Source organism: Excalfactoria chinensis, chromosome 7, assembly GCF_039878825.1.
Source record: "Excalfactoria chinensis isolate bCotChi1 chromosome 7, bCotChi1.hap2, whole genome shotgun sequence".
Classification (NCBI taxonomy): domain Eukaryota; kingdom Metazoa; phylum Chordata; class Aves; order Galliformes; family Phasianidae; genus Excalfactoria; species Excalfactoria chinensis.
The window spans coordinates 16043474-16066500 of NC_092831.1; the positions used below are offsets into that span (position 1 = coordinate 16043474).

Genomic DNA, 23027 nt, shown 5'->3' on the forward strand with positions numbered 1-23027 from the left:
TTGATTGTGTTTTTGTTTATAAAATTAAAAATTAATGGAAAAAGTTGACAAAATAAGCTGCTTTAGTTATAATGATAATGTTTATAACCGAGAGCCTGTTTGGATAACAGCATCTCTGAGATTAAACTGTTACTAAGAAACCATGGAGTATGGCTTAAGAATAATCAGTTTAGGTTTATGTTACAAAAAGGATAAGCAAAACATGAGTTGAAGTTTATCTAAAATAAATTCAATTCTTAATGTAATCCTGGAAAGAAGCATCTATCTACGTCTTTAAGATCCTCTTAGGAAAACTATTTACACTGCTCAATACTACTGTCTATTTTCAGGAAAGAGCTCAACAGTATGACCAAATTAATGTAGGCAGGTAAAAAAAAACCCACATCTATTTTGAATGATGGGCCAGTTTAGGTAGGGTTGGGTTTGTTTAGTTTTTTTTGCCTCTGGTTGTCAAAAATCTGACATGTTTTCACTATACATTCACAAATAATATCTATTTATGGTTCCAGATTTTATTCAGATTTCTCAAGAAATATGGTAGCTTGGGCAGAAACTATATTTGAGCGTAAACTACATCCATGTCCAGAAATGGAAGTTTGCCCTAAGATGCCATCTCTGAGTTAAAACACTGAGGTTATGTATAGCCAGTGAACTGGGTCAGATAATGTGTGAAGGCAAGGGACCAAAATATTCTGGGAGTAAAACCAGCTTTGATCCCTTCTGACAATATAAGCAAGGCCTTTGCACAGAAGTATATCAGAGCTGGGAAGGCAGCCAAGAAACCCTGTATTCTCTTCTATCACAAACCCTGCCAAGTCACAGCTGATTTAAATATTGCAGATTGTCAACCAATTAAAACTATCTTTCTTATTTATTTATTTATTTATTTATTTATTTATTAGCAATTAACCACTGTTTCTTATTTTTCTAAAAGTGATAACAGGATAGATGTGGGGGATGAAATCCTGAGAATTCAGGTGAAATCTAGAGCAAATGTGTCATTTCAGTTGGAAAGCCGCAATACTTGTTGAAATAACCTGTGCAAAGTAGTGTCTTATTTGCTAAGGAATAAGTTAGTGTAACAAAACTGCCATTAAAAATATATGATGAAAGGATCAAAATTAGTTTTCAGTTGTTTATTTTTTCATAAAACCTTAAGCTTGATACATCCAACTAAGAATAAGCAACCTGATGGCCAGTAATCCTTTTTCTTCTAGGTATATACCTACTTTAAACAAGGAATCCAGATACAAGGGGAGTTTTTTATGCTTTCTAGTAAAAAGATTGCTTATTAGTAACAAGCTTTACAAGATAAATACTACTGTAGTGAGGTTCAGAGTATTGGAGACTTACATACTTACATCAACAATCAGAAAGTCCAGCCAGCACCAGGCGTTAGTAAAATATATTTGGAAACCATACGCAACCCATTTTAAAAGCATTTCCAAAATGAAAATGTATGTAAAAACTTTGTCAGCATATTCCAGCATGGTCTTGATAGTTTTACGCTGTTCAATATATATATCTTCAAAAGCCTGTGTACAAAGAAATAAAAAATCAGGTGTCACTAATGCTTCAGAGAACATAAATGATTAAAAGAAGCAGCTGCAGCTTCACGTTTTCAAGATTGAGCCAATTTTCAGTAAATAAATCATGAAATCGTAGAAGACAAGTAGTGCACAGCTCCAATCGAAATAGGCCTTTCTGATGCAATTTGAATTTTGCTGTTACTGGTGAGGAGATATCTAAATATTTCAGCATCTGCATTTTTTTAATTTTCATTTTTAACTTACTAGTGCTCCACTGCTGAGGAGAATCATGAAGACAATGAACGTCTCAAACCAGTTGTGCTCAACTATGCTGTAGCAGGTTTTTCTAAGATTCCACCAGATTTTTCCTTTGCCATCCTCTATACTTACTTGGCAACATGGAAATTTCTGCACGCAACCTGAATTAAATTAAGAAATATTAAGAATTAAAAGTAAATCATTCTAATGTAAATAATTACCGTGGTATCAAATTTAGTTAGTAGCAGTAATTAATTTTATAATATTTTAAAAAATAAAATAAATATTGTGATCTTCTATGTGAATTTAGATAATTAGTAATTTGGATTGAAATCAGACAATACTAAATATAATTATGAGTAAACTATACATTCATATTTTTTACCATTGATATTTAATCATTCTTTTTGTTGAGTCTCACAGAAATGAAGTTCTGAATTTTAAGGTCTGAGTCATATAATGAAAATGCATTTTAAGAATGGAAAAGTTAAGTTTCTTAGTAACAAGATGTAGGCAGTCGTCAAAGTTACTCAAAGCTCAGGGAAACCTTGTTCTGGCATCCAATTTCCAGCATTCTAAGCTTTGAGTGTTTTCTTTTGATTCTAGGGGTCATAAAGTTCCAACAGATTTTTAAGAGTCCAGAGCTTAGGTATGTCTAATAATAGTGTTTTACATCTCCAACACATCTCTTAAGTCAACAGTTATTCTACAACCTTCTGTAAAACAGGCTTCTGGTTCAAGAGCTTCTTCAGGTTCAATTTCTGCTTGCTCTCCCTCTCCAGGAGGGGCAATATCAACTGTGCTGCCTTCAGATGAACTGGATGCATTTAGTTTCTGCAAGTAAAGTTCCACAGAAGAATTTTTTCTCATTAGATACATATTCTGTAAAAATTATACTGAATCAAATCTTGCCAGTGTCTGACTTTTGAAAACCACTATTTTTACAGTGATAAATATGCATAATAAAAACAGTAATGAAGTGTACACAGTATAGTTCTATTTCTCAGTTCACCTTCTCATAAGAAATAATTAAATATGATTTAGCTACTGACCTGATCCACGTATATTACTTCTGACCTGATCCACGTATATTACTTCTGAATTTGAGGCTCAGTGGAGTTACAACTGGAGATCTTACACATACCACACTCAAGCTATTTTCTTTTTTTACTGTACTAGTAAAACATTGCAAAAGTGCCTCAGATTTCCCAGGAAAATGTCCTAACAGAATGAACTAAATGAATTAATCCCCACATTTATCTACATGTCCACTGCAGACGGTGTTCTCACAAACCTAAACCATATCCGGATGAAAGAGTTTTAAATTTAATATTAAATTTCTGTTTGTTTGTTTGTTTTTGTTTTGTTTTGTTTTGTTTTGTTTCCACTAGACAGAACAAATTACCATCTTTGAACTCTCTTCTTTGATTTACAATCTCCTGTGAATACTGAGAGACCTGCCGAGGTCCCTCCCATCCTGAATTTTTCTGTCATTCTACTATCTGTATGTAGTCAAATACATAAGTCCTCACTATGGTAGAAGCACTCATAGATACAAAAACTCCAACAAAGCAGCTCACGTTACATAAATCTTCCTATCAAGTAAAATTTGGATCAGGAAAAACTGCTTATCAGTCATGCAAGACTGCCCATAATTTTCTTCTTTCAAGAAAGCATAGTTAGAATGGACAAACCTACTACAGATGCAAAAAGTGAGCACAGAACTTACAACTTGTTTTCATTTGTATTGTTTATGTATTAAATTTCTTCATCCAAAATACATTTTCTTTATTGTGAAATAAGGTTTGTAAACAGAAAGTGACATTAAAAGGAAAAGCATGGCACTGAAATACTTCTCGTTTGTTCTGCGTAGCAGTAATTCATAGGAATTTAGAGGAGCATCCTGAATGCATTTCTAACTTAAACACTGAAGTTGTTTGAGATGATATAACAGAAAGGCATTTGATCACTGACATTTTTACAGTTTTCAGCTAAGCGGGTCTGACTGTGAAGTTTGACCTCTGTTAGAGTTTTCTATACGATTTGTGAGAGAATTCTCAACACCAAGCATTTTTCTCATTTAGCTTTCAAGATAGTGACATTTTTAGAATACATATAAAAAATTTACTTGTTCAGATGATTTGAATAATTTTGCTTCAAATAAAAGAAAAAAACTTTTTAAAAAGGCAATACTATGTATTCTTTCTTTCAGACACTGCTGCAGATTACATCTAGTTATTTAGTTCATCAGTTCAAACCTTCAGAAAAAGGCAATGGGAGCTGAGAGATTTTTTGAAGCAACACATCTTCTATAATTTGGTAAGCAATTCCTCTCTCATATTCAACTCACATGAGACGATTTATGTTTAAAAATAATTTAGGCTGGGTAATATTTAATTCCAGGGCTGTTTCAAGAAGCCCTTTTCCTCTCACATGCATACACTGTCAATATGGACTCAATCAGACCTCAGCTTACATAGCTGTAACTGCACTGTGACCAAAAGTAAAGGACTTGTTGCATAATGGAAAGGTTTCTGACAAGCACACTGGTATTAGTTTGAAAACCACTCTTTCCCTTTCCAAATACCATGATCTGTCATACCTGGAAAATCACGTTGACAAATGTGAAAAGTTTTGGATAAATACCTTGAAATTTCAGTATTTCCAGTGGTTAGTTTATGCTTAGTAAACATGTAAGTGTCATGTTTCCCCTTTCATACTGCACTTCCTAATATGATTTCCAAAATTTATGTACATAACATTTTTTGCTGTATTGCCTGTAACTGAATGATTTTACTGCTGGTCATGCAGTAAGTGAGCCAAACTGTTCTGTGCTTTGTATAGTGGAAATATTTTAAACTTTGCTTTCTGTATTACATTTACAGACCAAGATGCACTTTACTGTACACTATGTTAAGAATCATTAACACAGCAACTAATTATCCACATATAAGGCTCTTTTTAATAAAAAAAAAGGGAAACAAGATCTATAAGTATATTCTCTTATATATCATGGTAATAAAAGCAATAAAGATTATGAAAATTATCACAGAAATTATAGGCAGTTTCTTCATTGAATAAAACCTAAATATTGTGAGAACAACAATCTGCCATATTTAAGTTAGAAAAAGTAAAATTGATTTATGGCTTGATCCATCATCATTAAACCAATGACTGACTTAACAGTGGCAACAGAAGAGTTCATAGTGATCATAGATAATGAATCTGTATGAGTGCCAATTAAAAGGTAGTCAATTCTTTAATGGCTTCGTCCCATGCAATCTCTGTTTCAGATAGTCCTGTCAGCACAGCTGCTAAAAAACAAGTGACTGAATTGCAGTTTATATACAGTAAAACAAAAAACTATGATTTTCTTAATTATACTTCAAATAAAGCATTATCTTCATTATTTTTCAAATAATCCCAACACTGAATGAATGAAAAAAAAACATGAAGTTACTAAAACTGACCTTCTTTGCTCCAAGTCCCGACATTAGGTAAGAACCATTAAATTTTAAATAAAGTGACTTTAATATTCTACTGCTTTTTCTAGCAATAAAACTAACAAAACTAAGGAAACTCAGGAGACATTCCTTTCACCTCATACATGTGCTTATCAGCCTCTAGAATATGCCATGCCCTAGAAATACTTATTTATGTCTTCAGTGATACAATACCCCATTTTTCTTGACAAGGATACATTTGAAAGCAATTGCTTATGATGCAGCATTCTCAAGTCCTAGGTCAGCAAAACAACATGCTTTTCTAGTGCAGAAGCCTGAGCAATGCTGTGGAAATCACATACAGAAATAAAATCCCCAAAAAAACTACATAAGTGGGATTATATTTTTCAGAAAATAGTATCATAAATCTTATTTAAGATGTAACAAAAAACCGCTTCATCACCAACCCAAACACTTGGCTAAACATACATATAATCAGCCTCCATACCATCCTTTCAGAGCAGTGCATCTATTTTCAACAGCTTAGATCATTAAAACAAGCTTTGACCAACAGCATGTTAATGTGCCCATTTACAAGAAGATGCATTCACTTAAGACCCAGTCTTGCTCTCATGTGATTTTGTTCTAAGAGCAAGAGTAGGCAACAAAAAATTTTAAGCTTTACAAACTGCTTCATGATTTAAGTGACAGTAAAATAAAGGGATTCAGCCATTACAAATTGCCTTTAGTAATTTAGCCATGTTGTATCATCCTTTGAATCTTTAAAGCTGCACTGTAATTAAGTGACAAAGTATAAAATAATAGAGCTTTATGATTCCAAAGAGATTCTAAACTGACTTTAAATCTCAAATCTTAAAATATTTGACTTTATATTAGGGAAAAAACTTTTAAAAAAAAACTCTTTCCGTAGAGCTCTATTTGATGTTTGAGGCATATCTTGGTTTAAAAATTTATCGTTTAAATTAGAGAGTTTTCAGAACACACAGCAATATGAATTACTGTTGGTATTACTGAACAATTTATACTACAATCATATGACTACTATGCAGTCAACAGATCACACTACACAGTGGTACAAGCGGAGCAATGCAGTTAGTTGTTCTTATGAAGCCACTGAGACTGCCTGATGTAACAACTTTGAATCCAGCTGTACGACTGAAATCTCAGTCTCAACAAAATTTTGATTTCAAGTTTTACTGGGATAATTTGAACTTCATAGTTTCATATCACTTCAGTTTCTGTGTAATATTTGCCATCCTATTCCCAAGGGCTCTGCCAACGAAGCTGTAATGGACATTATATTCACTCACAATGAAAAAAAACACAACAAACAATTAGGATTAATTTTTACACTTTTATAAAATTTATACATTTTATAAGAACAGTGCTGACTACTCCATGGTTATTCTCATTTACTCTGAGTAAAGTCTGCTGACTCAGTCACAGACTCGGTTATTGTGAAACACATTCAATAATGTCACTGTTTATGATGGAGTTTAACATTTAAGAAAAGATTATTTGCTGAATGGTGCACTGAAAAAATTTTTAGAGGGTTTTTTTGTTTTGTTTTGTTTTGTTTTGTTTTGCTAAGAATAATTTCAGCAATTATGAAACTGTTCTTTTTGCAGTTTATAAAACTCAAGATATGCACTGCCCAAATGAATACAGAATGTAGTTTGTAGCATCTTGAGAATTTGCATTACAGTGCATTGCAGATTTTAAAATATACGAATGTAATTTTTATGCAAGCTACTGCAATAGTTTAAATTGTATTCATTAATTTCATTCATTAAGGAGCTGAAGTGTGGCAATAATCATTACATAAATGGCCTAGCATATTTCATTAAATATATACATTTATAAGGGCTGAATCAAAAAGGGTTTGTTTTTATTTTTTAAAAACTGTGCATGCTCCCTTTTTTTCTTTGGCCTCTTTGAAGTATAACATTCCAGTACTTTTATGATCCATACTTCATAACCTGCAGAACATGCAGTTATTACTAAAGACTTTATTATAATATCCAGAAAAATAATTAGCAGAGTTAAAAAATGTATGTTGGGGTTGCCAATCCCGCCTGACCATGCTGTGATGTGAGTCCCATGACTCAGCAGAGAGCAGCTGTGCATGTTTCTACTATCTTGCAATGGATAGGGAAGGAACATAGCTGAATAGCATGCAGGCCAATCAAAATCCATTAAAAAGTGATTATATATATATATACATATATATGTATAACTTGCTTAGGTAACCTGTGTGAAAGTGGTGACACGTTGCTCTACCTGGTTAAAAAGCACCAGAGCTGCATTCTTGATTGCTCCAGCTTGGTTTTACCCCTGTGAGAAGTAAGAATGGTAGGTAGTGAAGTTCAAGACACAGGATCTCTAGTTTTCTTCTTTTTGGAATTTCTAAGTCAAGTATGGCTTTAACACAATTAAAACATAGTTATTAAATAGTTTATGATCAGCTGGCAAAAAGGGAAATACATACCACCTGGAATGCTCAACAAATCTTTCTACAGAGTTGTTAGTTTATTTTAGTGAAATAAGGGATGCAGGAACTAGACCCAGTACTGAAATTATGATTCATAAATAAAAACGCAATAATTAAATTCATAAAGTCACAATTAGCAGATTTGGAAATTGTTACAGTATTTATGGAGCGCTTAATGCATCTTAATGAAAATTTAAAGGTTTTCTGTTTTTTTTTTTGGCTTAACATTCTCATCTTCATTTAACTTGCTATGTGATTTGTCTATTATGTGAAAAAAATGTGCATACAGTAAGCAACATACTTTGAAGATATATGTCTTCCCATTCTTCCTTCATACTTATCATAATAGTGGTGAAACTTACTTACAGATGGCAATGAAAGTAAAAAGCTAGTCCGTATCTTACAGAATCTGTAGCTTAAGAAGTTACCATCACTGATTTGGTCGGTTCTAGAAAGGGGAATTTAGGTGGTTGGATATTTTAAAGGAAATGTGATTAAAAAAGGATATTCTAATAAACATCAAAGATCAAATAACTACTATGCTTAACTTCTGGCACACAGTAACTCTGTTTCTGTCTTTTCACTTTACCTAGCCACAAAAGCACAAGTGATGCTGATCAGACAACTGAACTTATTCCTGAGTTTGAAAGCTCAGTAGATTAGATATTGAAAGGTATCTTCTATTTTATTAATACCACGTGTTGTGACCTCAGAAGTTGATTGAGCAGCCTTACTTCTAAACATAAATTCATATAAAATAAATAAATTCATATAAAGACTTCTGGAATTCTGCATGATAGATGCCTACAGATATTTGTTTAGTAGTGAAACCAGCTTTACATAGCTGAAGAACATCTGTTGAAATCCAAAACTTTATTCAGAAAGTTGTGATTCAGAGCTAACATGAAATTATTAAGTAGTACAAAAACACAATAGTTAGCAGCCTAATGTATGGCAAGAGTATCATATTCCATTTACATCACTGATTAGCAGGTATATGTTGTAATAGAAACATCCACAAGTTAACGTTAAAAAACACCAAATATCCCCTTCAATTACTTCTCTTTTTTTTTTTTTTTTTTTATTACATTTAAAGTTATTACTTTTTAAGTTAATTATCTTGAATATCTTATTTACAGCACAGGAATTTGTTATTTTCTCTCACTGGCTACTGCACCCATGTTTTCTTGTAGTAGGTATTGATAAAATCCTCCTTCAATCAAATCTTTCAATTACTTTTAGGCAACTATTATCCTAAAATAAATGGTAACTCTTAATGTCTTTACAATAAATCCTGTTTCTCATCCAAATCTCAAGTTTTCTGTACTTAGTTTTCACAGAATCCTAACTTACTTGCTCTGGTTTTAGAGTCTTTTAGGATCTACATAAGATAAACAAATGCAAACAGGAAGCTACAAAAGAAATATAATAGCATTGTATATGTAAAAAGAAAGACACTTTCCATTAACTTAAATGATGTAAAGTATAATATTCACTACAGGTTTACGTGTCAGGTGCTGAAACAATTTAAAAAATCGAGCTTTCACCATGTTAGACAGCTACTTGGGTAACTTCAAGTATTTGATGTCAAATCACTGCAAAATATGCAAGGAAAAGGTCTTTTATGAAGCTGCAGACATAAGAGCTAGAAGATGTATAGGTTAAGATGTGTCTTGGGAGAAATCAAATGTAATTTGAAAGCCAAAGTAGATTTGGAGAGACTTTAAGCACAGCATTAAGTTCAACATGAAAAAAAATAAAAATCTTGAAGACACTGTTTTTTGCTTAGACCACTCCACTGCTTATCCTGAGCCTTTCAACCTAACTCTTGTGATACAGTTCTGAGTTCTTTAACAAATCATATCTTAAGTACATGCTGATGACAAAATAAGTACGGTGGAAATAAGTCTGCATTATCTGAAGCCCGGGGAAAAGTTTTTCTCCAAATAATGAATAAAATAACATCTTATTTGGGAATTAGCAATAGTAGAATTGTGTGGGTTTGACTTCTGGCCAGGCTATCCTGATGAACATGACCTTGAGTACATACTCTTCTGAGTACATACAGGTTTTTTTGTTGTTGTTGTTTTGTTTGTTTGTTTGTTTAACCTATTATTACATCCAATCAGACTTCCCTAATTTTCTAGTGATATCTATGAGAAAGATCTTGTTTAGACCTGGAACTTATAATCAGGTTCCAGAATAACTTCTGGAAAATTTGGGAAGTTACTTATTTGTAAACTAGGAATTTAATAGTCAGGTATTTTTACAAAGAAGGAAAAAATAAAAAATAAAGGAATCAACCTTCCAAAATTGATAGTGGCTTGAGTTATTTTGTAACATAATATAACAAATAATATAAATAAGAGAAAAAATAACATTTATTTCTCACAATCCCACAGTCATACACTCTGTGGCATTTTATCACGGGCATATTCCCATCCCCTGCTTCTATCACAACCTGTTATTGGTGACAAGCCTAAAATAATCATTCTGCTCTTAACATCAGAAAGCAGTCAAGAAAACACAAAAAAAGCAAAAGATCATTTTACAGTTCTTGTGCAGGTCAAGCTTCCCAAAACTCTTTTCCTAAAAATATAAATAAATGAATAAACCAGTTATTAAATAGGATATCTCCTGAGGGAATTTTAAGTGCTAAGTACTGCCACAGTTAAGGCAAGGGATTTCAGCCCCATCTCTTACCCTCCTTTTGCAGACCAGCCTTCCTCCGGTCAGGAATGTTGTCTCAGTGATATCCCTTGAGAAGCCAGATAAAGCAAATAGCGGTGTACTTTTCTAAAGAGGTAACTTAAACACTGAACCAATATATTCTAAATTTCCCTTAAAAGGAAATCAGAAGGCAGCAGGAGACAGTACTGTTGACTTGGTAGAATAAGATTAGGAATTCTGATAAATTCCTTTCACATACAAGAACAACTTTTCGTATATTACCAAAGCAGTTGCATTTTTATGGACACAATAAAATAGAAGTACTTAATCATTTCTCTAAAAAAAGAATAAAGAACAGAAATGAAAATCGCTACAAAATTCACGTTTTTCAGAGCACTATTTATTAGCTAGCATTCACAAGATGTACTCTTTCTTTGTTCCAATATATGTGACATGCTAAATAGTTCTCTATGAGCAGAACTTGAGGGAAGCACTATTGCTCCAGCTTTGCAATGGTAGTGACCATGACACTCTACGGAAATCTCAAGGCTCTACAGATGCCCTAAGCTTATTTGATCCCTGTTGAAATTTTCTCCACAACTTCTTAACATGTATATACTTTATCATTTACTTGTTGATTTTCCACAGTCACTTGTAATTTTCACTTTCACATTGTTTTTACAGACATTTGGATTTTATTTCTCTTCCTGAAGACATAGTGGTATTTTTAAAGTTCATTTAAAAAGCCAAAATCACTTTTGATTTAGAATAGTACTGAAAGTTCAGAACGATCCTAGAAGAAGAAAAAAGGATGATGCCTGAGACAAGATGGGAATATACAAAATAACTGACTTGTGAAAATACCTTAAAATCACTACCTTAATTCATTTTCTTAGGGTATAAATACACCCTTCACTTTGAAAGCAGAGTAATTTCTGCATTAAGGTTGCAATTGTGTTTCTCTAGCTATTCCAGTAAAATACATTGTGGTGCATGGTTAAACTGATCCATTTAATCTATCTTAAAGAAGAAACAATGATATAATACCTGTGGGACAGTTGTTTAATTTATATTGCTCCAGTGACATGCCTTGTAAATATACTGTGGCAAGGAAGGTAGTAAAGACTGTTAAAGAATCAAAAACACATGAGGCTGGTAACCTCTGAGCTCTGCTGCTAAGGCTAGTTTATCTTGTAACTGCAGCTTATTGCCTTCTGAACTTCCTAATGCATAAGAAAAACTTTTGAAAAAAAGTACATAGAAAAATTTTAAGCATATATCTTTGTAAGGCAGAGTTATTAGGAAGGCCCTTATCACTGTATTTCTCAAAACTAACCACACAGAAAGCTGAACATTTAGATTGAAGATTCATTTAAAAAAAAAAAAAGAATCAGAACATATCAGAAAACTTGGAAGATACTGTAAAGGCTCATTGGAAGAAAACACCTTCACTAGATCAGCTTACATGAAAAACACTTAGCTCTGAGAGATAGCTTGTTTTCTGATACGAGTTGTGCTCATAATTTGTATAATTTGCACTTCTTGATTCTCTTATATTCTGAAACTGTCATGACAATTTACATGCTACACCACAGTAATAATTGGCATTGAAAATATCTGTCCCATAACTGAGCGACTCAGTGGAATATCTGGCTTTTAATCTTGCAGTGGTTATGCAGAGTAACCTTTACAAATAAACATTCACTCTTTATGTTACACTATTTTCTTGAAGAAAAAAAGCATACTGTAATTAACTGGGTCATGGCAATCCACTAAAACCACATGATGTCGTTTGGTATTGCTGTGGAACACAGTATTATTTGAAAATATAGCAGCTTTCTCACAGTGATACAGTCATGAATGCAGGATTTCTTTTATAGAGGAGCTTGCTATATAGTAAACAGACCCTTTTGTATTAATAACCTACGTCACAGCAACCGATCCAATTGAAAACATATTTATCCAAGATTCCTGATCCCTTAAACCTCATAGTCTCTATATTTCTAAAAGCGCTAAAAATAATTTTTCAATTCTATAATTATTTTGTTGTTGTTGTTGTTGTTAATGCATTTGATAGTTTTGTCATTTCTCATCACTTCAGTATACTAACTTTTCTATTAATACTTTGATTACCTGACTGTGTTTGCTGGTATGTGAGCTACTTGGCTTCTGTGTTTTAGAACAACATCTGTCTCTTTGCCCAGTAATAACAGCATAAGACTTTCATGTAAATTGCTTCTTTGTGCATATATACTACAACATCAGTGTGCTCTCCAGGACAACTTGAGACATTGCTTTACTGTGACACTGATCTATGTCTGAATCGCTTCAGTTCAGGCAGACACATTCTCTTAACCCAAAATCTGTATGAATATTACTCACGAAAAAATTTAGATAATTCAAAATGCATAATTTATTTGTCATTCCTCAGGGTTCATTTTTAAAACTACACTAACTACAGAAAAAAATACATTTTCTTTTAAATTTAAGTTTGATTAGATATGCAAAACTATATACTTGTATATTAGCCTTCTACAAGAATCTTATTCCACAAATCCTGATCACATTTAGGTACACACAGGATGTTTAATGAAATGTGTGCTAGCCATAAGACGTCATTAAAAAAATTGTAAAATAAATAACCATATAATATATCTCCCAAATGCTAATAAACAGAGCATTAGAAATGTAAAGTCTAAGGATTCTTATAGTACTGTCACATAGCACAATTTTTTCTTTGAATTGTATTTAATTAAAATAATAAAAAATAAAATATATTTACAAGCAATGAGACTATTTTGAAGAACACTAAGTATGAAACAGACAAATATGTAAATGTGTGTCTACAACCTAATAGTTAAGACACAAAAGTTCCTACCTGTTTGCTTTCTTCCATATCAGATTCACTGCTAAATTCTTCTGTATTTAAATTTTCAAAGTCAGATTCTCCAACAGCAATTGGTACTGTCACGGTGAGGCCTGGGTTGTTTATGAAGGACATGTAATCGCTTTCATCAACAGCATATTTTTCCACACTGCTGCCTGTGCCTACACCACTCGTAGTCCCATTCCCATCTTTAAGATAATTCATATCTTTGCTTATTTCAACAGCAGTATGATTGGAAATGCAGCTGTCTTTCTTGTTGTTTAGCTCTTCAAGTGCTTTGATTTCTTCTAAAGCTTTCTGTTTTCTAACGAAGGCTTTTTGTATGAATTCCTGTATCTTTTTTTTAATATAATCTATTCCCTTCTGAATTCTTGCCACAGCAATCTGGAGATTGTTCATTTCATTATCATCATCTGTAGCAGCAAGGTTGTCTGAGCTAAATGAGCTCAGCAGCAAGGCCAGAAACAGGTTCAGAACCTAAAAGATGAAAGAATATAGCTATGTAATAAATACATGTATATAAGAATTCATATTTTTACAGGATAGTGTAAAAAAGCACGGATTGTTTTGTAGAACATCCATACTTGCTAATTTTAGACAACCAGTTAATATTTCCCATTACAAAACCTCTCCATACATATTGGTCAATATTAAGAAGATGAAAACAGGCAAGCTAACATCTAAACGTTTTTTACTTCCTATTTTTATTATATATTATTTATTTTTCTTGATGTAGCATGATTGTTTGAAGTGTAAAATGAAACAATAAAATTACAAAACTGTAGCTATGCACATCCATCAGAGGTCTGAAATGCTTCTTTCTAAGTCTCGCAGTAGAATCACCTTGAAGTTAAGTAGAATTTAAAAAGTATCATCCTATAAAATTAGATAGCTTTCTATGCTGCATTTGTTTTAGAAACTTACATCAGTTAATGCTATAATTCCCTACTTATATTTTTTACATACTGTTTGAAGAATTATACCATAAAACTGTGATATTCTGTTAATTCTGGGCTTGTCTCTTAAGTTCTATAAAGCTTTTCATAAAAAGAACAGAAAGAACATTCTTAAATGAAATTTTTACTTTAGTCTCAGTTACTAATAATTACACTATTTATAATTGGATTTTTTCCTTTTTACACTTGGCAAAGAAGAAAAATTTATTTGATCTTACATAGGAATTCAAAGTAAAACATACTATCCTCATCAGCAGATAACAATCCTAGCTCCAATATTGCCTGAGAACTGTGGTTTGTTACTTAAAAATTCAAACGTTGTTGTTTTAATGTCACCTCCAATAACCAACAGTTATTTCCCTAAAGCCTACAAGGTACAAATCATTTCATACCTTCAGTTTTATATATGACAACTTTGTATAAAATCACATTTTTAAAGGAATGGATTGTTAAATGGCTGAAAAGACTTCAACATGGTCTTTCCTATTTTTGGATTAAGTGGAGGCCACACAGCGTCAAAAGCTGTCATGACATGGCTAAATGACAACCTACATCAACTTCCTTCCACTTATTTCAAGAAAAATGCTTTGTCTCTATAATATTTATATAATTTCAAGATACAAAAAAAAAGCCCTCTGATCTACCAAAAAACCCTCCTCAAGTCCTATCTGAAATATACAGTATTATATTCAGAAGTTAATGCTGATAAAATATGGAGTAGGTTACCGATCATAAATAATTTCCTCAGGCTTGCACATTTCTGCAAATCTAATGTCAAGACTGCAAAGTTGTCTGAACAACTAGGACACAAACACTGTTAACTTTATGTCATAAAAATAAATCATTAAAATCAATTGCTAAAGGAAGAGAATTTGGACAGATAATGAAATATAAGTTCTAGGCATTTCAGAATTAACTGTGAACATTAGAAAAAATAAATAAATTAAATGTGTACATGAATTGTGCATTCCAATTATAGTCCTGATTTCTAAGAAGTTTCCACAATGCTTTATATAAACTTTTCATCATTAAGCATCAGCATGAAATAAATATTTTTATGAAAATTTATTCTATAATTTTGAATTAGAAACTTTCAAATATTTTTAGCAGAGAAGATCAATTGTTCTGAAAATATTAGGGGATCTTTCTACACCTGAGCAGGGCAACAATTTAAGTGTTTAAATTCAAGATATGCTACTGTAACAACTACATTATACTTAATTTTAATTAAGTATAATGGTAAAGGTGCTTAGTGGGTCATTTTGGTGCATTCCTACATTCCTAAAGCCATAGTAACAGTACATCACTGAAAGGAAAAAAAAAAAAAAAAGTGAAAAAACAAAGAAGAGAATGATTTTGATTTCTTTTTCTTCCAAATTGAAGCATAACAAACATTCTTACTGCTCAGTTGTACATAATATATATTTTTGCATCACAGTTTAAAAGTGTTCATCACATACCACTAGGTTTCCAATCACCATGACCAGCATGAATACAATAAGGCACATGGTTTGGCCTGCAACCTCCATGCAGTCCCACATTGTTTCTATCCATTCTCCACACAGCACTCGGAATACAATCAAGAAAGAGTGGAAAAAATCATGCATGTGCCAGCGTGGAAGCACACAGTCACTGGAGATCTTGCAGACACATTCCTTGTAGCTTTTTCCAAACAGCTGCATCCCAACCACAGCAAAAATGAACACAATGATGGCCAGCACCAGGGTCAAATTGCCCAAAGCTCCCACTGAGTTGCCAATAATCTTAATCAGCATATTTAGAGTTGGCCAGGATTTTGCCAGTTTAAAAACTCGTAGCTGAAAAACAAAAATGCAGACGAACCATTAGTTATACCACAGTTCTAGAGGTATCTTGTACCATTATTCATGATGAATTCTGATTTGCAAATGCCATCTGTTATGATGTCAGTTATATATAATCTCTTTGGCTGCTGTTTATTTGTGTTTTGTGAATTTAGAACCTATGGAGACAGTTCACAATAAGTTTCAGAACTTAGGAAGGAAAGAAAAGTAAGAACAAGATGTGTGATCGAAAACTGCCTCCATTCCTAGAGACAGATAGAAGCTGGTACTCTTCTCCTTACTCTCACAGTTCCTTTGCTGGCTTAGTCCCACGTTTCTCTCAGCACCACTTTGGATTTTATAGGCTTACTTCAAAAGAAATTTTAAAGCAACAATTTCATGTTGATCTTGAGATGGCCTTTCAGGATATTATACTTACTAACTTAAAAATTATAGTCTGTTAACAATGGAACATGAAGTTGGGTACCATTGCAGCTGGTGCTAATAAACTATGTAACTACTGTCTGCTCTATATATTCAGAATTAACATAGGTTCAGGCAACATAAGAAATACTAATAAGACAGACTTTTACACCATGACACTTGTACCTCTGTAACTTACCTATAGATTAGTTTGTGTAGAATACTAACTGCTGTAAATATGTTATTTTTAGTACAAGCTCAGCAATATTTCAATTTAAGTATTCTCTTCCTAAAAATAGTTTATTCTCAGTGTCTAGTAAAATAGTTGTTGTGAAGAGAGGACATGCTTAAGGATTTTACAGGGAACACAAAGTAATGTTCTAGTAAAAACACTAAAGATTTTATGGTCCTTTACTCTAGTGGCAATATATATGTTCTTACAGATATTCAGCTTTGATGAATCTTAGTGAAATCAGTATAATGAAAATTTTCAGAACTTTCAAAAGATAGCAATTCGCCTTATGATGGCAAAGGATATCAGTACAATAGGATATCAATAGAACAATTTGATACGAAAAGATGACATTTGACTAACACCTGAAACCTGTACTTATCAAATACAACTTGTTACTTAGGAATATATGAAAAAATACGTGAGACATTTAAGTGTCTAATTTATCTTTACACTAATGGTAATTATTACATAAATCAGGACAATTCTGAAGTGATACAATTGCATATATATGTATAAATAATCATCAAGGCATTTACCAGTCTGAATGACCGAAGAACTGATAATCCTTCAACATTTGCGAGACCAAGCTCCATTAAACTAAGGCTAACAATAATGCCATCAAAGATATTCCAGCCTTCTTGGAAATAATAATAAGGGTCCATAGCGATTATCTTTAGTACCATTTCTGCTGTGAATATCCCAGTGAATACCTAAAACAAAATCAATGAATTGAGTTGGTATGACACACATAAATATCTGAGCAATTTTTTCTAATCCAGCTTGATTTCTGTTACAAGTTATTTGTGCCTGTTACTGCGCATAACAGATGACTGTTATCTTCAAATAGCATCTAAGTATTTGGTAATTAAAAGCAAATTACTAAATCAAGACAGATGTAGAAGGGTACAGAATTGATAGACTTGATAGGTGTGCTGAGCAGGACTAAGGAAGTCATCCTGCCCCTGTACTCGGCATTGGTGAGGCCTCACCTCGAGTACTGTGTCCAGTTTTGGGCACCTCAGCACAAGAAAGATATGGAGGTACTGGAGCAGGTCCAGAGAAGGGCAACGAGGCTCGTGAAGGGCTTGGAGAATCAGCCCTATGAGGAGAGGCTAAGGAAGCTGGGGCTGTTTAGCCTGAGGAAGAGGAGACTGAGGGGAGACCTTATTGCTGTCTTCCAGTACCTGAAAGGTTCTTACAGTGAGAGTGGGGCAGGTCTCTTCTCACTAGTGACAAGTGACAGGACGAGGGGAAATGGCCTCAAGTTGCGCCAGGGCAAGTTTAGGTTGGATATTAGGAAGAACATCTTTACAGAAAGGGTGGTTAGGTACTGGAATAGGCTCCCCAGGGAGGTGGTTGAATCGCCATCCCTGGATGTGTTTAAGAGCCGTTTGGATGTGGTACTCAGGGATATGATTTAGCAGAGGTTGGTTTTTTTTTGGTTTTTTTTTTTTTTTTTTTTTGGTTTTTTTTTTTTTTTTTTTTTTCTTAGAGATGGGGTACTGGTTAGGCTGCGGTTGGACTTGATGATCTTCAAGGTCTTTTCCAACCTGGATAATTCTATGATTCTATGATTCTATAAAAATATATTTACCAGTCAGCAGCTCACCTCCAGTTTACCAAATAAAAGATTTCACCATCCAGTGCCTTTAGTTCACACAATATCTTTTGGCAGTATGTTTATTTTTAGATATGTATTTAAAAAAAAAAAAAAAAAAAAAAAAAAAATAAAAAACATATGAGCAGTACATATGAGGAAAATGTTTAGACTGTAATCACAGAACTTAAAATTTTCAAATCAAATTTAAAAATTTTCAAATCCAAGAATTTAAAATGTACCGTGACTGAGTAATGCATTACTGCTCCATTCACATATTAGCAGAATATTCAAAACTAACCTTTTTGTGTTATTAGTTCAAAAGACTCAGTAGTTTTGGTTTTTCAAAACTGCATGCTGTGGGAGTCAGTCCATATCTCTCCTATGTAAACTACCTGTAGTTACTTGAGGTGGTAACAATTAAAAAATGTGTACGACCTCCCCTAAAACAAGCACTTGCAATGTTCATTCCCCAGTATCCTGACCATCAGAAGAAAATAGGTGTGATGCCACATTTATGTATCTGCTCAGAAAAGGAATTGAATGTAACTGTAAATCTCCAGATCAGATGAAAACAAGGAATGGCATCAGTAATAGACTTCCAAATAAAAAGTGCTTTTTATTAGAGAATAAATAATAATTTTCCTGTTTATAAAAAATTTTTAGTCATATAAAGTGGCAAGAATACACTGCTAACAAGAAATATGCCTTTCTTGGAAACATACTTTCACTGTTATTTAACTGAAAAAAATTCAAAGCGAACTTCTGACATATGAATGTTTCATCAACTTCTCACACAAGAAAAATATTTTCTGTGAGGGAATATAAATGTTGTAGTAAAAACTGGATAATCTACCTTAGCCCTTTAAAGATAAAAACCCAAGGTAGACCTCAAGAAATCAAATCTGTCAACTGAAGACTACATTTCCAAACATATTGAGTTATTTCATTTTAATAGTTACCAAACAGATTTATTAAAATCTCCAGGAAACTCAATTTGTTTATGAAAATCATAAATTTCAGTTTCTAAACTGATTATTAAAAAAAAAAAAATTAAAAAAATAGAATAGATTTTGAGCCAGTACAGTGCTTTTATGCATTTCTTTTTATTATTATTATTATTAATAATAAAAAAAGTACTTTTAGATCAAACTGCACAATAAAGCACTCACCAGGTTTCCCACAGAAAGGACACTGCTAAATTGTTCTGTCATTGGGTAATGTTCCATGGCCATGAACAAGGTGTTCAAAACAATGCAAATAGTTATAGCAAGATCAACAAATGGATCCATCACTACTAAATTGACAACGTGTTTTACTTTTAACCACGGACTCCAGCAATCCCAGATCAAGAAAGTATTTGCAAATCTGTACCAGCATGGGGGACATTTCTGTCTGGATTCTTCAAGCTCTGGAAAAGAAAAAAACAAAAAAAAGACAAGCAATAGTTCAATTATAATCTCTGTAAACTCTTGCTTAAAATACGTTAAAAAATTAAATCATTTAAATAAACAGCTCACAGCTATCTAACCTTCCCTAAAACCCCTAAAACCAGTGGACCATGACGGTTGTCTCCAAAGTGTGAATCGCCCCAGACATCTATCTTAAGAGACACGCTTGTCTCTTTCAAATGGCAGTATAAGGAATCAAGAGATCTTGTTTAGGCTCATTGACTTGTTTATGCTAGATGTCATCATTTTGGATAGTAAAAGTTAACATGATGCCCCACCGGCAGCCACATACATAAGATTCTTAAAATATAATTAAGTATGCAACATAAATACATATTTTGATTTGAGCTACTACAATTGTATTTGCCTCTACACTGAGCCACTAGTACAGCATAGCAGATATATCACATTCAGTGCATGTACTTACAGTGTTTGCCTATTTCTAACATAAATAATGCCTATTTTTGTATTTTAAAAATGAACAGTTGGCCTTACTTGAAAATGTCACGTATATATTCCCAACATGCCTATCAACTGAAAAATAGAACAGTATCAGAAGTAGCAGAACAGCTCCGATCTCTATTAGAAACTACTTTTTTCTTCCATTTCACTGTCAGTGTTGTCAAAAGTTACAAAACAGTAACTTCCACTGAATTAACAGTAATGGTAATGAGTGAATTTGATGAAAGCCCTAAAGGCAGATATTTGCTTATGTGCAGAGTACTTAGACTACAAGATATGTAAGAAAATGCTACGTAATACTTTCAGTGAAATTCCAGCATAGTGGCAGGAATTGTTCACCTTTGAGACAAAGTGCTTAGGAACTCACTGAAACATGTATATTTAAATTCAGACTTAATTAATCTTAAGAATGCCACAATTTTTTTGCATAATTATTTTTTCCTTTTAGAATATGAATAGCAGGACATCCGTAGCTTTAAGTATAGGAAGTTAAATTGGATTAATCCTTTTTTGCTTATAAAAATAAGGGCATTTTTATATAAATTATGAGTTTACTCAGTTTCCTTTAAATAAGCAAAAACTGTATGTGTGTAGTTAGCAGGGATTTAATAAACAGTTTATCTGAATGTATCAAATACCTTCCATTGTGTTTGTAAGTATACTGGCTATACTCATTGCTCTTTGTCTTGCAGCAGAATCTTCCAGCATTTCCATGGAAATCTGATAAGAACTCAGTCTTCTTTTTCTTATTTCTGTTTCAGTAGTAGTGCCCTGTAATTGAAATACTGAGGAATTAAACCATTCTCTTCAACAGACAATTAATAACATTTACTGCATAAATGCATAGTGACAATCAAAATCAGACTTGTAGATCTTTCTAACACACTGAAGATTCTTCTTCTGCAGGAACCTTTTTGCTTTTGAGCAACTCAGAGGAAACACAACAAATAGGCAATAGTAGGAGAAAGCAGTGTGGCAGCAAAGGTGTCTCTCATCTAAGTGTCAGAGTGAGCGAAGCTTTTGCTAGGTATCTTTTCAGTGGTGATTATTATTATTTCAAGAAAAAAAATATTTAAGTTGAAATCTGTCACCTTAATTTTCAACAACTACTCATGTTAAATGATTATATGAGTATTAGGAATTAATTATCTCACTAATACCATATACTCCATTCTTAGCCTGACAATCATGGTTGGAAAATTTTATATAAGAAATCACATCACGTTAATGTTTCATCTACCTAATTCTTGTCCACCGCAGTGCTCATACAGAAGTCATTATATATATTCTTATAATGAGTTTGCAAGTCCCTTTACATTTTCCTCTCTATTTTTTATGGCTTCTAGTTATCTTTTCAAAGCAACAGTACAAGACTCTGATTTAAATGTCACAGACATGCCGCTTTTCAGTAGTATGTGGTTGTCCTTACAGATGCTTTTTTCTTCTTTTGGAGCACAGCCCAGGAATCTGACCACAAGAATGGTACTAAAATGTTCCTAAATCTTGGTTCTTGCTTCTCACTATCGTTCATGCAAACCTCTTATTCTTTTTTTGGTATTTTGTCCCAATCCAGAAAAAGAATAAAGCTTTCAGAACTTTCAGAGGATTTCAAGGTTATATTAGTGTGAAGATGAAAAAACATTTTTGAATATTTATTAGTTCTATTTCCTTTGCAAAGGGTCTTGACTAAAAAGGCTACATTTTTTTTTTCAAGTATTTTTTTGAAGTAGAACAATATATACATAATATCTAACGCAATTATATGTATATACACTTCTTCCTCTGTGCAAATCTCTTGTTATTTCTCACAGCTGTAAGAAATGGCAAGGCACACAGAAGTAAACAGTAAGAAAAAATTCCTGTTTGCTTGTTTGCTTACAATTACCTCTGGTAGAAGCTGTCCAGTAGGTGAAGTCAGAGTTGAAGGTCCTCCAACCAAGGAGACTACTCCATTGCAATCTACAGCACTGTGCATCTTCCCATTGGCTGGAAGGGCTGGCACCATTCTGGATGACATACTGGCCTGACTGATGTTACTGTTACGCCTTTCTCCATGCCGATTTGGAACAAAGAGAGAATCTCTTCTGCTTTCATTGTCCTCAAGAGTGCTGTGCTCATCATCAGCAAAGTCATTTTCAGATCCTATATCCCTTGTACGACCTCTGAAACTGAAAATGCTTGTTTTGCTGTTGCGCCTTGGTGAGAACAGGGAACCACGGATGCTTAGCAAAGACTGCAAAAGATTTAAATAGAAAACAAAAAAGACAGCTCTATAACTGATGTTCCAAGATAAAGAAGATCTTGACTTTTCAAAGAATATTTATGTTTCTGAAGAGGAAGAATTTTCAGTTTTTTCTTCAAGAGTACCAATGTGGGGAATTGGTCATTAATGTGACTGAAGTAGATGGGAAATTTTAGTTTAATGTAGCAGGACTGAAGAAATGCTGTGTAGGAGACATAGAAAGGTTGGGCAGTTTGGGCAAAAAATGGAGTTTGAGTTTGTATGGACTCATGAGTGCAGTGGAGTGTTCTATCAAGGCCTTGCAGATTTATATTTTGTTCTATCTTCTACTTACAGCTGAGCTGAAAGTCTTTTAGTTTTTTTTCCCCTTCTTCATCCTTTGGACTCCTAGGGATTCCAACTTAGCAGAACTTGTCTGCCATCTTGACAATAGTCTCAATAATGGTGAAACAAGATAAGCAGAACTCTAAAACTAGAAGACAGGAGCTTGGAGAAGCTTTGGAGGGACAGTGTGAATGTGCCTAATAGCACTCTTTGAACATAGCATTCAGTGCTGCAGT

The 23027-nt window shown here is 33.2% G+C and overlaps 1 protein-coding gene across 1 annotated transcript in view; it reads right to left on the bottom strand.

Moving 5' to 3' along the window:
- Window positions 1–23027, bottom strand: part of LOC140255001 (sodium channel protein type 2 subunit alpha-like) — a 65466-nt gene that overhangs the window by 14788 nt on the left and 27651 nt on the right. Inside the window, exons 14-22 of the mRNA XM_072342228.1 lie at window positions 22111–22458; window positions 20864–20996; window positions 19485–19723; window positions 17252–17425; window positions 15716–16072; window positions 13291–13776; window positions 2501–2621; window positions 1794–1948; window positions 1362–1535 (exon numbers count right to left, since the gene is read on the bottom strand). Of these exons, the coding sequence (XP_072198329.1) occupies window positions 1362–1535; window positions 1794–1948; window positions 2501–2621; window positions 13291–13776; window positions 15716–16072; window positions 17252–17425; window positions 19485–19723; window positions 20864–20996; window positions 22111–22458 (2187 nt within the window). The remainder of the gene's footprint in view (window positions 1–1361; window positions 1536–1793; window positions 1949–2500; window positions 2622–13290; window positions 13777–15715; window positions 16073–17251; window positions 17426–19484; window positions 19724–20863; window positions 20997–22110; window positions 22459–23027) is intronic.